The sequence below is a fragment of the Cydia strobilella genome, chromosome 7 (genome assembly GCF_947568885.1).
Source record: "Cydia strobilella chromosome 7, ilCydStro3.1, whole genome shotgun sequence".
NCBI lineage: Eukaryota > Metazoa > Arthropoda > Insecta > Lepidoptera > Tortricidae > Cydia > Cydia strobilella.
In genome coordinates this window covers 1,373,183-1,393,498 of record NC_086047.1, presented here as the reverse complement: position 1 = coordinate 1,393,498, position 20,316 = coordinate 1,373,183, and the positions used below count along the sequence as shown (strand labels likewise).

Sequence of the window (20,316 nt, the reverse complement as noted above, 5' to 3'; positions counted from 1 at the left end):
ACTCATACATTTTGTTATGTTCATATCGGTGCAAAGGACTTTACTTAGATCTGGCTCAAAATAATAGTAAAGTCATGACTGACGACCGTCCATGTTTAATACGAGTCTAATAATAATGTAGATCTCAACTATTTAATTTGACTAGTTTATATTTTTGGACATTTTGTTGTATTATTATTAAGAACCCGCATTTTCTTCCAACCGTACCTGTTTATTGTAGCTTCTCTAATCGAAATAAAACTACTTTTGTGTGGAAATACTTTTTTATTTTTGACATAAGGCATCCTTATAGCTCCCAAATCCGGGAAATTCCGTACACGAACGCTAGTTTTTAGTGTTCCGTGCAAAACTTTGTTTTGACAAACGGAACACTTATGGGATCACTTCGGTCTTGCAAATCAGTTAAATGCGTTTTTCTCAGAGACCGTTTGACGTAGGTACCTAAAGTTTGAAATAGTTATTTAAACACGATTGTTAATCTTCGACGCGACGGACATATCCGAACTGCAGGTCCAACGCCAAAGACGGATTAAACCGTCACACACCACAGAGCAACATAGACCTACGCGCATATGCTTAAAGTTCAATTTCAGTTTCGACACTTCGGTGACGTGGTGTCCGAGTGACAGCTTTTGTGTTTGACACGGCGTCGAAAAACCAGCGATAGCTTTTTGCTTTTGTTTCAGCAGTCAGCAGATTAAAAATAAGAAAAATACGCTCGTGTACGGAATTTCCCGCAGACGGATTTGGTCACATTGATCTTAACCTGATTATGGAATACAAAATTTGATTAAGTATTTATTTTTTTATTAGGCTTCTTCTTTTTGAACTGTTTCCTCTTCTTGATCTGGTCGGAGATGAGCTTGCTTTTGGCTTTGAGTTGTTTCCGTCTGATGGCCATGTCCGGCTTGCTCTTAGATTTCTTGACGGCAGGTCTAACCTGAACCTCTTCCTCACTGTCCACTTCTTCTTTTACTTCTGTAAAATATATATTCATTAATATCTTAAGAAAATAGAATTAAATATAATTACAGTTGGTTGGGTGCATCACTTAGGAGTTAGGGTTCCGTGCCCAAAGGGTGAAAACGGGACCCTATTACTAAGACTCCGCTGTCCGTCTGTCTGTCAGCAGGCTGTATCTCATGAACCGTGATAGCTAGACAGTTGAAATTTTCACAGATAATGTATTTCTGTTGCCGCTATAACAACAAATACTAAAAAGTACGGAACCCTAGGTGGGCGAGTCCGACTCGCACTTAGTTTTTTTAATTAGCAGCAACCTAAATTCTGGGCAGTGTCTACGGGCGTAGTTTTGGGCAATGTTGGCATTTGATTCAACAAATGTTTTTGACATTCAGTAACAAAAAAGACAAAATTAAGAGTCACTCGAACCCACCGCTAAAAAGCCGCTCGTTTCCCTCTCTGACCTTGATAGACATTCACTGGTTAATCATTCTTACCTTTTACAACGACTTCTTCAGCCTTCTCCACAGCATCACCCTTGAAGAAATCAGCATCTTCAATATCCGGATACCCTGTCTCGGGCTTCGTGGCCTCATATACCGCTTTCTTCTCAATCCGCCTTTCGTACTTATCGCCAGCTCTCTTGGAGAAAGCTTGCCTCAACTTGGCAGGGCTCACATACTTAGGGTTTTCCCAGATGGTCACTCCACCGAATGAACCGGAGAATATTTTTACCTGCAATAATATTGTGAGTATGAAATATTGAAAGAAAGAAAGAGAGGATTTTTATTTGACACGACAATATAGTACCATCGCCCACACTGTTAACTGTACATTTGTACAACGGTGGCCTTTTGTAATAAGATCCACTGGTGTACAGTTTAATTAGGAGTGTGGCTGTTTGTACATGAAGAAAAAGAATACAAAATATTAGACACTAAGATAAAATATTAAGATTATTCAAGTAGGATCTGTTGGATCGCTTTTGCATCATCATAAATATACAATTTATCTTAAACATGCACAATTACAGTAAATAATGAATTAAAGGGAGTCATAATATTGTCTTCGGTTACCGCGATAGTTACTCATGAAATAAAACGATGAAAACGGATTATATCGCGTATATTGAATTTATAATACATCCCGTCCCGAATTTGTAATACATACGTAGGGATGTATTATAAATTCAGTATACGCGATATAATCCGTTTTCATAGTTTTATATTTTAAAAAGAGTCAATAAAATAGAAAGAAATGTCAGGAAAAAATCACAAAAATAGGATCCCCAATTCCCCACTCAGCATCGAAACCTATAATTTAATGAAACACAATTTTAACTGCCATTTGTTATATCTTAAAATTCACACGTCAATATCTCATATTCAGTGCCAGCGCGTGCTACGCGTTACGAGCGTAGCCGTAACACAAGGGAAAACCCGTATGTAGCGAAAAGCAACAGAACAGAGAACCCGCGGGTTTGGCAGTGAATGTGTTAATTTAACTTGAACAGCGTATGTCTATGGATAGTGAGGTGAGACATACAAAAGCATAAGACACTGATATAAAAATGCAATTAGGAATCATCCTTATCTAACTCAAATGACTAGAGGGCCTTGGTCACCTTATCTTTTCTATTTATTACATTTTAAAATTACACCGGTTGTCTGAACACATCCGGGTTTTACTTACAGGGTTCAACACAAATCTAGGTCCAATTTCAGCCAAAGCGCCATCTTCAGATAAAATTTGGTAATTTCTGAACCAAATTCTGTTGTCGAGCACCATGAAGGTATACACATGATCAAAGAACGGTTGACTTTTAGGATGATGGTTGGGCACCCCGAATATCTGGATTAGTAGTTCCTTCAGCAAGGCATAGTGGGGATCCCTGGTGAATTGGGGATCGAAAGAAAGAAGCGGTCTGGATCCTCTTAGACAGTTTCCTGTCATTTTGAGCTCACCCATTGTGTAAACTGTAAAAGAAAGCATGCATAAGTATTGATTGGCTACTCTTTAACGCATTTACGCGTTAGAGTAGCCAAAAAAACTTATTTATCACTGACATGACAAAAGCCATTGCTTAGATTTTTAGGGTTCCGTACCCAAAGGGTAAAAAACGGCACCCTATAACTAAGATTCCTCTGTCCGTCTGTCTGTCTGTCACCAGGCTGTATCTCATGAACCGTGATAGCTAGACAGTTGAAATTTTCACAGTTGATGTATTTCTGTTACCGCTATAACAACAAATACTAAAAACAGAATAGAATAAATATTACAGCAAACGTGATTTTTTCGCCGTTTTTTGCGTAATAGTACGGAACCCTTCGTGTGCGACTCCGACTCGAACTTGGCCAGTTTTTTTAATAAATCCGTGGAGTAGAATAATTTGCTATTTGTTGATACAATGTCAATGTATGAAGATATGATACTCACTGTTTTCAACTAAAAACTTAACACTCGGCCCATTAGGAATGTTAGCCATCCACAAATACAGATCCCTCATCTTTCTGCCTTCAAACAGGATGCATTTATTACAGTTCTTCATTTCGCTGATCTCGTTCACCACATACAAATTCTTGCTCCTTTCCATTTTGGACTCGGTCTTGTGGTGAGGCATTAGCTTCTTAATATCCTCCATGAGATAACGGTGCCGGTGGTTAATACCACGAGCCGCGAACACCAATACTCTCTGCCTGTTGATCCATTTTACCTAGTAACCAACAAATATATCGTTATATTTATTTAACTACGACAAAAAAACAAAATGTGACGTTTTCAACCAAAAGGTACCACATTGTCGTTTGTCGATAAGGTTGATTTCGAATTGAAGCTGTATGGAAATAGCGCCTTATTGACAACCGACAATAAGTACCCTTTTGGTTGAAAATGGCACAAATAAAATTAGTTGTACCTGTTTAGGAGTTGGATCATCCGACATTCGCACTGGAGGTAACACAACGGTTTCTACTTCCATTTTTGTCGGTTGAGCTTTTATTGCTTTCTTTTTAGAACTTTTTGCCTTTACTTTAACCATTTTTACGATATATTTGTAGTTACTTTAATAGAAATTGCAGTTTTTTTGTTTTTATAGGTTACAGCCACACAAAACACGAACTCTCGTTTACACGCACGTGTGAAATGACATCTGTCAATGTCAAAACTGTCAAAGTTTTTTACCCGCACAGTTTAAGCCACTTTTAAAAACATTGTGATGCAAATGAATGAAACAGCATTTATAGTTGGTCAAGCAAATCTTGTCAGTAGAAAAAGGCGAAAAAAGCGCGAAATTCAAATTTTCTATGGGACGATACTCCTTCGCGCCTACATTTTTTTAAATTTACCGCCTTCTCTACTGACAAGATTTGCTTGCCCAACTATAAATGTTTTTTTTTTTTAAATCTGTTTGAACTTTGAATTGAACAAAAAGTCATAATTAAAATAAGTAATATCAAAGTTTTAAGTTCAGTGGCACAAGTTTGGAAGTAGAAAGTAGAAGTGACATTTCATTATCAAATAAATTCAAGCAAATAAACGTAGATAAGGTTGCTTAAAAATAACTTTATTTATTTATGTTAGTTCAAGATTAATACTGTCTCAAGACAGTCGCAAATATGTTAAAATCCGTGATAGTGCTCGTCAGAACACTCGGGACTAGTAAACCAAGTCTAATTTTATCTCAAACTCGCTGTGCATCTCAAGCCCTGCCACAGTTATCAGCGGTAAGTGCGTATACAACAAACATCTGCATTTGACAGTTGTATCTGCATGCAAAATTGAACCATAACGTTCAGGATAGAAGATTGTTTTTTTTTTAAAATGTGTATACTGAAATTTGTTTTGATAAAAGCCATAAACGTTATCTTGAGTTTCTAAACAATTGTTTGTTTTCAAAATAGGTAAATTAAGTAGACTACAGTTTAACATTGTAATTATCAACACATTAATTCTTCTTAACAGGCAAAATACAATGTCCAGAGGAAAGAATTTGGACTGGTACAATCAGAAGATGTTAATTATTTTAAATCTATTTTGAGCGAAGAACAAGTGCTTACAGAAGAGAGTGATGTTCTGCCATTCAATATTGACTGGATTAAGAATTGCAGAGGTAATTAATGTAAAACTATAAGATATATATTATTTTTACACCTAGTTCAGCATTTCCCAAACTATGGGACACATACTAACATTGGTGGGTCGCGAGCGAATTTTGAGTGGGCCCTGAAACACAAGACGACATGCCGACCGATTGGGTTAACAGCGGGTACTAATAATATTTCATGTTCCCTATTTAAGACAGCCAAGAAGTGAGTCTCGAATTTGGCAGTTTTATTAGGTCGGTCGGAGCCCAGTTAACTTTGGTAACCACTGCCCTAGTTGCAATAAAAATTAATAATATAAAAACTGGTTCCTATATGCCACTTCTCCTCTGCTGCGAATAAATGTGACATTTTGAAGCAAAAGGTACTACAATGTTGCTTTACCAAAAGAATGAAATTTGCTAGTATCTTTATACAAATAACCGGTCTGAGCGTTCTTATGCCAAGCCACAATGTGGTACCTTTAGCTTGAGAACGACACAAATGTGAACAGTTGTGTCATATTTTCAGGTCAATCCAAGGTGGTTTTAAAGCCCAAATCAACACAGCAGGTATCGCAGATATTGGCTTACTGCAATGAGCGGAGACTGGCGGTATGCCCACAGGGAGGCAATACTGGGCTTGTCGGAGGCTCTGTACCGGTGTTCGATGAGATAGTTGTTAGTCTCGGGTTGATGAACAAAATTATAAGCTTGGATGAGACATCGGGTAACTATGACTGAAAAAGTTTTATTGACTTGTAAAAGAGCCCGTAAAGGCCTACTATAAATATTTTATTTCTGTGAACAAAAGCTAATAAAGCTCGTGCACTGGCTGTTATCAACTGTTATGTAACTTTATATGTATATAACATATTATCATGTTGTCCCTCTCACACGATGTTACATAACAGGTTAATAGAGTTCTACCAAGATAATGTGATGTAGTATGGCAATGCATCATTAATGTCAAATTTATATGAAAATATGCCGTTTATAACAACACCCTCTCACTTTGTTCTGTTCAAGTTGGTGCACAGTTAGCTTAGACGGACATTAGTTAATATTAAATTTGGGTATGTCCACAGGAGAAATTTGTAGGTACAGTCGCCACGAACTCCTTGACAATAGAGACGTGTTCAGATATTTGTGAGCGCCTTGGCCGCTCCGATATATCTGATGGCGACTGTACCTTAATTGCGGTGTAAACTTAAGACTCATTTTATTGAAAGCCAAGTTCACTAACTTAGCGGTTTCACTCACGTATTTTTAGTCACTTGCGCGACATGTTTCGGAGAGAATAGGTCTCCATTTTCAAGCACTAACAGTGCCTGAGTGAGTAGCGGTCTCGACGGGTACGCGCCGCAGTACGTCACGCCCACCTGTCGTGACCGCTACTCACTCAGGCACTGTTAGTGCTTGAAAACGGAGACCTAGGCTCTCCGAAACATGTCGCGCGAGTGACTAAAAATACGTGAGTGAAACCGCTAAGTTAGTTAAGTTAATGTCTCACAATAGTTTAAACTAGATGAAAGCCAAGTTATAGCCAATATATTGTTGCACAATGTATAGAGCTGGACAGAAAAGCGCACCAACCATGAAGTTCTAGAGAAGGCAAAAGAGAAAAGACAAATAATTCAAATTCAAATTCAAATATAATTTATTTCGGAAACAATGTCCATAGTTGTTAGTAACAAAAGTTTACTTAGAGCTAGTATTAGTAGGCACCTTAAATTAATATATACATAATAACACACTCAAGAACAATCATACATAACCTAGCGAGCAATGCAAAAGGTTCCAGTGCTTCTGGAAGCGCCCCTCACATCGCTCTGCAATGGTGTTCAGTATGCTCAGTACTCAGTAAATAATGCACGCCATTGAAAAACGTAGAGCTAAATGTATACATAAATGGTCACATACTCCGACACGAAGGGCTAAACAAAATGATACTGGACGGTAGAATTGAGAAAGGAAGAGAAAGAGGAAGACCTAGAATATCATACATGACACGGATAGAAGAATGGTGCTGTAGCCATTCATACCAGGAGGTGGAAACGAAAGCCCAGAATAGGCTGGAATGGAAAATGCTGCAGCGACAGAGGGCCGGGCCCTCTTAATATTGATAGAATGTATAGATAAATACTTACCTAATACTTGCTCTTTATACTTAAGATGGACTAATTACCTACCTAACCATTATACTATAACTAAGAACAGCTGTAAAAAGTAATGAAATAAATTCATTTGTATTGTATTGTATATTTTCTTTTAGGTGCCCTTGTTTGCGAGGCAGGATGCGTACTGGAAACTTTAGACAACTATGTCCGAGACCGCAACCTCATCATGCCGCTAGATCTTGGAGCGAAAGGCTCCTGTCATATTGGAGGCAACGTGAGCACGAATGCTGGAGGCCTAAGGTTGCTACGCTACGGCAACCTGCATGGCTCAATCATGGGGATCGAAGCAGTGAGTAGGAACTAATACTAGTTGTTAATCAAATCTCGTTAAGCGGCCGTAGTCGATTTTGAAGCAAAAATGTAAAATTGATTGATTTAGTCGTTGAAATTAGACATGTTTTGTTACGTAATATCTAAATAACAAGTATTGGTTTCTATTAGCATGTCTTCTCATCTTGCCTTTTAATAATAAGGTCGCGAGCGTGCGTTACCGGTAATATATGAAGAGAAGGGACAGTTTTTAAAAATTCATCAAAAAATTATGGTGGTAAACTATACAAATTGATGTATAAGAATAGTTTCACCAAATGCTGTAGATTGTTTAAGTATCAAAATTACGTTGAAATTAAGTCGATTTTCAGAGAAATTGTCACACAAGAAATATTAAAGTGGGGCTCCCATACCTACAACAAACGTGATTTTTTTGCCGTTTTTTGCGTAATGGTACGGAAGATTTCGTGCGCGAGTCCGACTCGCACTTGGCTGGTTTTTTTATCACTAAAAATCTTTGTGACAGAACTTATGATCTGACTAAGTACAATTATTTTTAGGTAAAAGCCGACGGCACTATAGTGGACTGCCTCCGAACCCTCAAGAAGGACAACACAGGATACCACTTAAAGCATCTCTTCATAGGTTCAGAAGGAACGCTAGGGCTCGTCACTAAGGTCGCCGTGCATTGCCCTGTTCTACCTAAAGCACAGACCCTTGGCTTCTTTGGTAAGTATACTTATCACCTGTTCGTTACTTAGGTCACAAAGGATCGTCAACAGCACGACTATTACTTAAAGCATCTCTTCATAGGTTCAGAAGGAACGCTAGGGCTCGTCACTAAGGTCGCCGTGCATTGCCCTGTTCTACCTAAAGCACAGACCCTTGGCTTCTTTGGTAAGTATACTTATCACCTGTTCGTTACTTAGGTCACAAAGGATCGTCAACAGCACGACTATTACTTAAAGCATCTCTTCATAGGTTCAGAAGGAACGCTAGGGCTGGTCACTAAGGTCGCCGTGCATTGCCCTGTTCTACCTAAAGCACAGACCCTTGGCTTCTTTGGTAAGTATACCTAATACCTGTTCGTTACTTAGGTCACCAATGATCGCCAACAGCACGACTATTACTTAAAGCATCTCTTCATAGGTTCAGAAGGAACGCTAGGGCTGGTCACTAAGGTTGCCCTGTTCTGCCTAAAGCACAGACCCTTGGCTTCTTTGGTAAGTATATTTATCACATCACCTGTTCGTTATTTAGGTCACCAAGGATCGTCAAGATTACTTAAAGCATCTCTTCGTAGGACAGGTTCAGAGGGCACGCTAGGGCTGGTCACTACGGTCGCCGTGCATTGCCCTGTACTACCGGTCCGATTTTTCATATGACAACCCTATTCGCGAGGTCTACGGCATGGAGACTATATAAAGGAGCCAAATCTCTATGTATGAAAAGTGTCCATCAAAAAACAGTAATTAGGCGGCGCCACCATACACCGAAATACTACCAAAAACATCCTACGTAATTTGGTCGGGTTATTTGTTGCCTTTATATGGTTCATGTTATACTCATGTCCCAGAGCCTAACTAGTGCCACCGGAGAAATTAGGAACTATTATTTAAAGCTAAATTAAAAAGAGTAATGGAACAGATGGATTTAATCTTTACACAATTTGGACTCAAAATTAACACTAATAAAACTAAAACACTAATTGCTTCAAAATCTCACCCGGTTAAGGAACAAATTGACATCAGAGGGACACACATAGAACAAGTAAACAAATTTAGATATTTAGGCAGCTTAATTACACAAGACTCCAGATGTACAGGGGAAATAGTATCAAGGATAGCAATGGCGAAAACAGCTTTCAACGCCAAAAAACATTTGCTTAAGGCTAGGATCTCTAAGAGTACAAAAAAACGCCTAATTAAGATATACATCTGGAGCATCGCTTTGTATGGGTGTGAGACGTGGACAATGCGGCAGAAAGATAGGAAGCGATTAGAAGCTTTTGAGATGTGGTTGTGGAGAAGAATGGAAAGAATAAGTTGGACGGAGAAAAAAACGAACGAGGAAGTGCTTCGAATTGTGGGAGAGAAGAGAAACCTGCTGAGAACTATAGAAAATAGACGAGGCAGAATGATAGGTCACTTGATAAGACACGACACTTTCTTTAACACTATATTAGAAGGCAAGATAGAAGCGAGAAGAGGCCGCGGAAAACCACGAGCAAGCTACACACAACAACTGAAAGCGAAAGCAAATGTCGTGTCTTACAGGGACCTAAAGAACCTGGCCGAGGACCGAGAAAACTGGCGCATACTCCACCGACAAGAGCCATGCTCTTAAATTATGATGATGATTTAAAGCTGAAAGCGGTCACTTTTGCAACAATTCTGCCATAAGAGATTGGCATCCTTTCTATACCATCCATAGTCTACGGTTTACAGTGGTTTACAGCACGAATTAATAAACTAGTGGGTGGTTTACAGGGCTACTATAGTATGTCAAGCCATTTCCGTCAGTAGAAAAAACCGGCCAAGTGTGAGTCGGACTCGCGCTCGAAGGATTCCGTACCATTACGGAAATAAACAGCAAAAAAATCACGTTTGTTGTATGGGAGCCCCATTTAAATATTTATATTATTCTGTTTTTAGTATTTGTTGTTAAAGCGGCAACAGAAATACATCATCTGCGAAAATTTCAACTGTCTAGCTATCACGGTTCATGAGATACAGCCTGGTGACAGACAGACGGACAGACGTCGGACAGCGGAGTCTTAGTAATAGGGTCCCGTTTTTACTCTTTGGGTACGGAGCCCTAAAAAGCAGCAAATTTAAAAAATAGGCGAAAAGGGTAATCGTCACATAGAGAATTTGAATTTTGCGCCTTTTACTATAGACAAAGTTGTTTGACCGGCTATAGTTTACCTGCTTATGTTTCAGGTGTGAAGGACTTCGAGAGCGTGTTGCGTCTATACTGCAGCGCTAAGGCGTGTCTCGGGGAAATCCTGTCGGCCTTCGAAATGGCTGACAACTACTCCATCCAGAGTACCAGCAGGAACCTCAATTTGCCGTACGTGAGCTTACCTAGTAGTAATAGTAGTTTCATCATTATTATTCACAACGGCAGGACTTTTTTTTTCTTCATATATTTTACACACACTCACACACACACACACACACACACACACACACATACATACATACATATGTCCTTCATCACAAGCACAGTATTTAAGTAAGTAATTTAATTAGGCTAGAACATTAATTAACCATAAATACCTAAACTCATAGAGTAACTTATACTAGAGCGGTACTGTCATAGTAAATTTTGTAACCCCAGTAAATTCACTGCCATCTGTCGACACACTTTAAAACTAAAAATGAAGATTTATAAAAATACGATAGAATGTATTTAAATATAGATAAATGATTTTTTTTATTTGCATTATTTATTTTTATGATTTTGACCCATGTTCTTTCACTGATATGCGTTAAAATTGTTAAATAACAAACGAAACCGTCAACGCCATCTATACGACTGTAGGCCAAAACTAGTAGCGCCCTCTGAACGAGAATAAAATTTTCTTGATTTTCGAGGCACGTTTTTTCCTTAGACTGTATCCATCTATTACGGAGTTATATCTATCTTTGCCTAAACTATAAATTAAAATTATAAGTAGTTTATAAAAAACATCATCATCATGTATACCAACAATATTTCCTAAATAAAAAAAGACTGTTATATTTATAGAGGAGCGGGGCATCCTGATACAGGTTCATTCACCTAAAAGGAAGTCCCAACCACTGATGGCAATTTGTAGACTAAGCTTACAAGGAAATAAAACAATTTTCATTTTCATTTTTTAAAATACATGATCAATTTTAAAGTTACTCGCCAAACTGCTTATGCAGTTTGTTGGCGAGAAAGCGCTCTTTTTTACAATTTTATGCACCTACTTAAGTTGCTATCTTACTATGCTTACTCTAAGTTTGACATTAAAGTTAGTCTTAGAATAAATATACCTATATAATAAATTAAGTAGTATTGGCTTAATCGCGTAAAATAAGTTTTAAATTTTAGTAATGTAATAAACAAGACCAAGTGCGGGTAGTTCGAAAAACTCGCGCGCCTAGAAGATGCTGATGTCAACTTTAGCCAGTCTTCTCCGAGACCACGGGGACAACGCCGTCCTCGAAACATCGGAGGTAAATTTAAAACTTATTTTACGCGATTAAGTCCCGTCGTTGTGAATAATAATGAGTAAGAATCGTGAAAGTTTAAATCAGTAGTTTTATCCTCTAGCGGCCCACCATAGAGCGGCTTGACGAAAAATAGTATAAGCAAAGATAGATATAACTCCGTAATAGATGAATACAGTCTAAGAAAAAAACGTGCCTCGAAAATCAAGAAAATTTGATTCTCGTTCAGAGGGCGCTACTAGCTTTGGCCTACTGTCGTATAGATGGCGTTGACGGTTTCGTTTGTTATTTAACAATTTTAACGCATATCAGTAAAATAACATAGGTCCAAATCATTAAAATTATTAATGCAAATAAAAAAAAACATTTATCCATATTTAAATACATTTTATCATATTTTTATAAATAGTTTTAAAGTGTGTCGACAGATGGCAGTGAATTTACTGGGGTTACAAAATTTACTATGACAGTACCGCTCTAGTATAAGTTACTCTATGGTATAAGCAACGCTATAGTATGGATTTTCTCAAATGATTTTTACGCCTCACACCACAAAAGCCTTTGTTTCTTTTGTTCAGCGGTTACCAATGCTACCGCTACTGACTGAACGGGAACAAACTCGTTTAAAAAGACATTTTACCGTCCTATTTATATGGTTCAAATTTATGTAGCAGCTCTGTATTCGGAGACCACACACAGGCAACCGATCGTCCATTATTACCCATTCTCGTTATCTCAGAATGAGCTGTTACATTTTGAACCTTAGTACTATTATCGTTGCTTTTTAGCGACATGGTTGCTTTGGCACGCGACTAAGGCGCCTCTCCATAAAAGAAACAAAGGCTTAAGTTTAACGGATTAAGGTCTGAGGCCTAAAAATCATTTGAGAAAATTCATACTTACTATATCTGGAGCGGACCCGCGTGCGTGCCCCCGCTCCGTGCAAAACTTGTGACTCCCCCCTCCCCCTTGTCACAACATGTCACAGTTTCTTGACCCCCTCCCTCCCCCTAAACGTGTGATGTAATTAAACGATGACCCCAATGGATTATGTAACATACAAGTGATGATAAGAGTTGAACAAATACCTGAAGTGCTTATCATATTTGTTTATTTTAATAAAGTGATACTGCTTTCTTTAATATGTATTTATAAACTGAAATAGATGTCATATGATATATTAAAGAAAACCGGCCAAGTGCGAGTCGGACTCACCCGCCGAGGGTTCCGTACTTAGTATTTGTTGTTATACTGGCATTGACAGTCCTTCTTTGCTGTCGGAGATCAATTTCTCAGTGCCATCTATTAGAACTCGTAATTCCGAGCTGCTTGTTTAGTCTACCCAGAGTTCATACCAACTATGCTCAAAATTCGCCCATATATCGTATTCTAAAACTTTATAATAAACAATTTTGTAGTATCGACTTGTTCGACTGCACAAAACCAACTTTAAAAAAACGAGTTCAGTCACTGCTACTGAAATCTAAAAATAACGACAATTGACGAAATCTAACTAGGTAAATAATTACACACCTTAATCTTTCCGTCTTCCATTACACACTCAGTCACAGTCACATACACACACACACGAACACGCACACACAATCACTCAAAACACACACTTACACATGTTATGCAAGCCATATCTAGTTTGTATAGAATGCTTTTTTACTCCCTTCTTTTTTTTTTTTTGTGTTTCCACTTAGTTATTGCATGTTAATTGTACTTTTGTGGACATCTGTTATTGGCTATGTTTGCTGTTGATGCCCCAAATAAATAAAAAAAAAAAACACAAATTGTTGCTATAGCGGCAATAGAAATACATTATCTGTGAAAATTTCAACTGTCTAGCTATCACGGTTGATGAGATACAGCCTAGTGACAGACAGACAGACGGACAAACGGGCAGACGGACAGACGGACAGCGGAGTCTTAGTAATAGGGTCCCGTTTAAGTAAAAAAGTGACGAAGCCCTCCAATGATGAAGGCCGGATTCGAGTCGGTGTCATTAGCAATCCGGGCTAACACTTCGACACTTTTTTTTGAATATATGACATCTATTTCAGATTTCAGTTTATAATTTATAATATAGTAGTGTGACTACTTAAAAAAAGACATAATAATATTTAATAAAATAATTTAAGCTGTGAATTTACGAAATTTAACTAACTTAGCGGTTTCACTCAAGTATTTTTAGTCACTCGCGCGACATGTTAACACAGCTAACCGCTAAGTTAGTTAAGTTAATATGTTTCACGATATAATATTGTCTTCGGTTACCGCGATAGTTACTCATGAAATAAAACTATGAAAACGGATTATATCGCGTATATTGAATTTATAATACATCCCGATGTTTCGAACCCTTTACAGCGTTCGTGGTCAACGGGTGAGTCACCCGGGTGAGGGTTCGAAACATCGGGATGTATTATAAATTCAATATACGCGATATAATCCGTTTTCATAGTTTTATTTCATGTTTCACGATAGTTTAAATTCAATTATTTACGAAAGTCTTCGTGTTTAGCGTCCTTACTTAAGTGCAAATATAGCAATTGAAATGATTGATTTCGGAACAGGAACCCGATAGCGGACTTCCCATTCTACGTCCTAGTCGAAACGCACGGCAGCGACGTGACTCACGACAACGAGAAGCTTAATCGGTTCCTCGACCGAGAGATGGGCAGCGGGCTCATCCTGGACGGAACTCTCGCGTCCGAACCCGCTAAGATGCAGGTACATTAGATACCGTCAACCGGGGTAAATAGGGATGGCTGGGGTGAATAGGGACAAAACTTAAAATGTGATTTACAGGTAAAAAAAAGAAAAAAAACTTATTAGTCGGTGTATGGATGGTATAGAAAGGATGGCAATCTCTTATGGCAGAATTGTTGCAAAAGTGACCGCTTTAAGCTTTAAATAATAGTTCCTAATTTCTCCGGTGGCGCTAGCGGCTAGTTAGGCTCTGGGACATGAGTATAACATGAACCATATAAGGCAACAAATAACCCGACCAAATTACGTAGGTTGTTTTTTGTAGTATTTCGGTGTATGGTGGCGCCGCCTAATTGGTATGGGTAAATAATATGGGTAAATGCCTGAAATAAAAGCTTTTTATTTATTTATTTTTATTTTATTTAATTACTGTTTTTGATGGACACTTTTCATACATAGAGATTTGGCTCCTTTATATAGTCTCCATGAGTCGGTGGCCACATTTTAGATGTCACTGCCGCTTTCGGAACTCGCTAAGATACAGACAAGATAGATTGTATCCTACTAGACACGCACGGCAGCGACGAAACTCATGATAGTGAGAAACTTAATCGGTTCCTCGATCGAGAGATGGCAGTGGGCTCATCTTAGATGGAACTATCCCCTCGGGATGCAGGTATACATTCCCAAAGTTTCAAAAATATGTATACGCTCTTACACCTTACATAATGAAATCGTGTTCACATATTTTTGAGCCATTTATCTGGATCGATATTTTTGCCTTCGACTGTACATTAGATACATATACATACATATAATCACGCCTATTTCCTGGAGGGGTAGGCAGAGATCACGGATTTCCACTTGCTACGATCCTGGCATACCTCTTACGCTTCCTTTACTTTCATAACATTCCTCATATACGCTCGCCGGTTTAGGGTGCTCTTGAAATGGCCTTTCTTCATAATTTCCCCGATCTACTCGGGGAAAGTCCGCCGAGGTCTGCCCCTTCCACCTCCCGCTTCTACTTCTCCCTTATACACTCTCTTTTTAGCCTTCTTTCACTAATTCTTTCCACGTGTCCAAACCATCTCAACATACCTTTCTTAACTTTTATCACTATACATCTTCGTCGAGTCCACACTTCTCCCTTTAGTATTAGTATTTAGGTTATATAAATAGATTTTAAACTATGTCAATTTTTTGTGTTCGGTAGACGATCTGGAACCTTCGCGAAAACATCGCCGGCGCCGGTCTCAAAGAAGGCTATGTGTACAAATACGACGTGTCCCTCCCCGTCGCCAACTACTACGATTTAGTGCCGAAGCTACGCGAGCGAATGAAGGGCGTCACCACCAAGGTCTACGGATATGGCCACGTTGGTAAGATGGCCACTTATACAAGCTTGATATGTGACCCTGTAGTCGACTACGATCTGGTGCCGAAGCTACGCGAGCGAATGAAAGGCGTCACCATTAAGGTCTACGGATATGGCCACATTGGTAAGATGGCCACTTATACAAGCTTGATATGTGACCCTGTAGTCAACTACGATTTAGTGCCGAAGCTACGCGAGCAAATGAAGGGCGTCACCACCAAGGTCTACGGATATGGCCACGTTGGTAATATGGCCACTTATACAAGCTTGATATGTGACCCTGTAGTCAACTACGATCTAGTGCCGAAGCTACGCGAGCGAATGAAGGGCGTCACCACCAAGGTCTACGGATATGGCCACATTGGTAAGATGGCCACTTATACAAGCTGGATATGTGTCCCTGTAGTCAACTACGATCTAGTGCCGAAGCTACGCGAGCAAATGAAAGGCGTCACCACCAAGGTCTACAGATATGGCCACATTGGTAAGATGGCCACTTATGCAAGCTTGATGTCTGACCCGCATAACCGCGGAACTTGACACCCTTCGGCCAAAACTCCTCCTTGTTGAACCACCGAAATGTCAAAACTGAAATTGAACTTTATGCACATGCCTACCTACGTGGTCTATGTTGCTCTGTGGTCTTCGACCGATTAATCCGTCTTTGGCGTTGGACATGCGGTGCCGATATATCCGTCATTGGCGTCCAAAATGTTAAAATTCGCATTGTGTCGTAGAAACTTCGCGACCCTCAGGACGAATCAGGAGTCGTAGCACGGTACGCTTATCACCATGCCTGTCACGTTCTAACAAATATGTGAGTGCGAAAGTGACGGACTTAGTGTAAACGGGACACACACCTACATCTGATACATTCATATTTATAAATGTCATAGACATAGTAGTTATAGACTCGCCACCGATCGACCGGGCGTAAGAAAATAGTTATTTGTGCAACAAGAGAGGAAAGTTGGTTTTTCTTGCGAGTGTTTATTTTGAGTCCCGAGAAAGCGAAAGATTCTAAGGTAGAATCTTGAGCGTAGCGAGGGACTCAAAAACACGAGATGTAAAATAACTTTGCTCTCGTGTTGCACACATAATTTTTCACCTTAGTAGTGAGAACATATTAAAGGTTAAAATGTATTTCGAATTACACAGAATAAACAGAAAAAAAAAGTATTATAATATTTACGATACGATAAGACGAGAGAGACGAGACCGGACCGGACCGTACCGGACCGGAACGGACCGGACCGGACCGGACCGGACCGGACCGGACCGGACCATAAAAAAAATGTAATAAAAGTATGAAGTTCATGGCCTTCACTAAATTAAAAAGCTACATTTTTTCACTCCCTGGAGTGAGAAAAGTCGCACTTTCCTCACTTCAGGGAGTGACGAAAGTAGGCTTGTTCGAGCTGCTGAGGTGAAAAGTATATTCATATAAAATACTACGCAATTTATCCGGTTTGCATGTCCACTGTCTTTTCTCTTTCACTCTTATACATTTCGGTATTTCGCCATCGCCTCCTTGCTATGATATGATGCCATAACCCGACCATGAAAAAATGCCCGGTCGGTGATAAAGACAAAGCGTAGCACTATTTTCTCTTTCCTCTCATAGGAATCGCAATAAGACTATCTTTCTCTATCAAAGAGTGTCAGGCCCTTGATAAATGTGAATATTTGGCAGGTGACGGTAACATACACATTAACGTAACGGTGCCCGAGTACAGCAAGCAGGCCACGGCCCTGCTGGAGCCCTATATCTTCGAGGAGGTCGCTAAACTCCAGGTTAGATTTTCATCTAGACATTAAAAAACACTTAGTCTTGCCATTTAAAGAGCGGTGGCAAAAATTAATATAGAAAACATCCATAATGCCCCGTTCACATCTATCCCAGTAGCATTCCAGTCCAGTGATCGAATCCAGCACTGAACTGGATCGAATCGTTTATTTATTTATTGTGAATTATAAACTTTATCGCACAAAATAAATACAACAATGTACAAATGGCGGATTGAATTCTCTACCAGTCAACCATAGGACCAAACAGAGACACTTACAATTGGTGCAGAGAAAAAAAAAACCGGCCAAGTGCGAGTCGGACTCGCGCACCGAGGGTTCCGTACTTATTAGTATTTGTTGTTATAGCGGCAATAGAAATACATCATCTGTGAAAATTTCAACTGTCTAGCTATCACGGTTCATGAGATACAGCCTGGTGACAGACAGACGGACAGCGGAGTCTTAGTAATAGGGTCCCGTTTTTACCCTTTGGGTACGGAACCCTAACAATGAATTAAAATAAAAGCAAACTAATATACTTATAAACTACATTATACGTTTACATTAATTCCCGTCATTTTCAGTCCATTCCAGTGTATTTATTGACTGTTACCAAGAAAACATTACGTTTTCACTATTTAACGTTTAATACTACACACTGGATTGACGGACTACATTATTCCAGTGGCGCTGGATTGGGCGAGCTGGATTCAAAAGTCACCATTCCAGTCACTGGACTGGAATATTCCAGTGCCGGTTCACATTATTCCAGTAGCTTTCCAGCGCTGGATTCCTCACTGGACTGGAATGCCACTGGAATAGATGTGAACCGGGCATAACTCGAAATATGCGTAATAAACACATAAATGCCCTGACCGGGAAACGAACCTGGGACCTCCTGCTTCATAGGCGAGGTCACTACCGACTGGGCTAGGAGGCCGTTAAATACCAGGTAACCTGTTCAAATTGTTATTTCAGGGTTCCATAAGCGCGGAGCACGGCGTGGGGTTCCGTAAGCCTCAGTTCATCCACTACAGCAAGGACCCGGCCGCCTTGGACCTCATGCGGGACCTCAAGCGCCTCATGGACCCCAACGGTATCCTTAACCCGTACAAGGTCTTACCGGACCCTTAAATTGTGAATTATGAAATGTGCCATTTTCAATCAAAAGGGCACTTATTTCCATACAGCTTCAATTTGAAATCAACTTTATTGACAAGCGACAATGTGGTACCTTTTGGTTGAAAATGTCACAAATATTGTTAAAGGTGGCCGAAAGTGTTTACATCTTTTTTTAAATGTTATGTTTAAATGTATTAAATATATTAATAACGGGTCACTCACGTATTTTAAGTCGAAAAACGCTCGACATGTTTCACTCCGTTCCGAGGAGTACCATGTGTATGGAGGAGTGTCATGTCACCGTCAACGCAAGCTCCTGATGACACTCCTCGGTACGGAGTGAAACATGTCTAGCGTTTTTCGACTTAAAATACGTGAGTGACCCATTATTAATATATTTAATATGTCTGTGTCTCACGGAAGTTTTGTTATTAAAATAAATTGAAGCAACTGGGAATCAAACCTTTTACTGGATATTTAAATGTAATTATAATTATAATGAACGTATATTGTTGTGCATCGTATACTTTTCTTATATGAATTTCGAAGAAAAATTATTTCACCCAGGTTAATAAAAATAGGTTGATGTTGATAAGTTAACACTTTTGGCCATATCTATTGAATATGCATAATATGTATATAGTCTGGGGTCGATTTAATTCAGGTCATGACCTGATTAGTCTGTAAGTCAAATAGGCCCATATTATAGTGTTCTAATTATGGGTCTGAAATCTATAATTATTTTCACGAATTGACTTTAAAACTTTGATGTTATTAATGTTTTTTACGTGTTACATTGTTGAATAATATTAAAAAATACCTAATTATATTATATTTTTGCACTTATTTAATGCATTTTTAATGAATCCCGCTCGGTCATCTCCCCACCTCCCTTGTCATATCTATAACATGCATCATAGGGTCGGTTGCACCAACTATTTGTCATAGTTAAAGAGTTCGCTAAATATTATTGTATGGAAAGTTTCATGGTAAACCGCCGCGGCGCGCCGGGTGACGTTGATCAGTCTGTTAAGTGCGGATGGTGCAACTGGCCCTTAGTCTAATCTAGTATATAACGAAATTTAGATTTTCTTGTTACGCGATAGACCCCTCAGATTGTGGTAATGGCGCCCCCTACGTAGTTTCGCGTAATATTCCCTATTGTTCGGATTAATTAATCCCTGCCGCTTCTTTCCGCCGTCGCTCTCCATCTTCACCACTTAGATGGTTGGCAATCCTCAACTGTGCGTTTCTCCAAAAGCTAAACTATGGAATGAAGTCATATTAAATCACATTTAGAAACGGGTCTATCGCGAATTTATTTTGTTACCTTTATTTACCGACGTTTCGACACAGGTTTCACTGGTCGTGGTCGCGGCTAATTGACGTCCCAGCAAAATGTCAAAACAGAGATTTGTGTGACTACCCCACGAAAAGTGCATTTAAAGTTCGAGGTAGACATCACATTTTCAAACCACCCACTACACATAAAAGTTAATTATTGTCAATAGTCCGACACACAACACTCACAACATCCGCGCACACATCCGAAGATAGATCCCTTGGCTTTAACTTCTGGATCACTGGTCCCCAAGTTGCCGATAAGTTAAAACCATCTTC

General features: G+C 39.2%; 2 protein-coding genes across 2 annotated transcripts; one reads left to right on the top strand and one right to left on the bottom strand.

Moving 5' to 3' along the window:
* Window positions 1-252: 252 nt before the first annotated feature.
* Window positions 253-4,095, bottom strand: LOC134742882 (ribosome biogenesis protein BRX1 homolog). Its single transcript, XM_063676069.1, has 5 exons — window positions 3,878-4,095; window positions 3,400-3,676; window positions 2,656-2,939; window positions 1,461-1,698; window positions 253-978 (listed from the first exon to the last, which is right to left on the bottom strand). Exons 1-5 carry the CDS (start codon window positions 3,998-4,000, stop codon window positions 791-793), a joined length of 1,110 nt encoding a protein of 369 aa, XP_063532139.1. The 5' UTR covers window positions 4,001-4,095; the 3' UTR covers window positions 253-790.
* Window positions 4,096-4,435: 340 nt separating this feature from the next.
* Window positions 4,436-19,542, top strand: LOC134742880 (D-2-hydroxyglutarate dehydrogenase, mitochondrial). The gene is made up of 10 exons (XM_063676067.1): window positions 4,436-4,685; window positions 4,924-5,071; window positions 5,574-5,771; window positions 7,317-7,510; window positions 8,052-8,220; window positions 10,434-10,563; window positions 14,273-14,429; window positions 15,625-15,790; window positions 17,480-17,580; window positions 18,553-19,542. Exons 1-10 carry the CDS (start codon window positions 4,578-4,580, stop codon window positions 18,706-18,708), a joined length of 1,527 nt encoding a protein of 508 aa, XP_063532137.1. The 5' UTR covers window positions 4,436-4,577; the 3' UTR covers window positions 18,709-19,542.
* The last annotated feature ends 774 nt before the right edge of the window (window positions 19,543-20,316 follow it).

What these genes read in the sequence shown, in the direction of transcription:
- LOC134742880 (XM_063676067.1), top strand. Translation starts at nt 4,578, where the DNA reads ATGTTAAAATCCGTGATAGTGCTCGTCAGAACACTCGGGACTAGTAAA. An exon ending in CCGAACCCGCTAAGATGCAG is followed by an intron (nt 14,430 to 15,624) that starts GTACATTAGATA and finishes TGTGTTCGGTAG; the next exon opens with ACGATCTGGAACCTTCGCGA. An exon ending in AGGAGGTCGCTAAACTCCAG is followed by an intron (nt 17,581 to 18,552) that starts GTTAGATTTTCA and finishes TTGTTATTTCAG; the next exon opens with GGTTCCATAAGCGCGGAGCA.
- LOC134742882 (XM_063676069.1), bottom strand. Translation starts at nt 4,000, where the DNA reads ATGGTTAAAGTAAAGGCAAAAAGTTCTAAAAAGAAAGCAATAAAAGCT. An exon ending in CTAGATTTGTGTTGAACCCT is followed by an intron (nt 1,699 to 2,655) that starts GTAAGTAAAACC and finishes ATATTATTGCAG; the next exon opens with GTAAAAATATTCTCCGGTTC. An exon ending in TGAAGAAGTCGTTGTAAAAG is followed by an intron (nt 979 to 1,460) that starts GTAAGAATGATT and finishes TATATTTTACAG; the next exon opens with AAGTAAAAGAAGAAGTGGAC.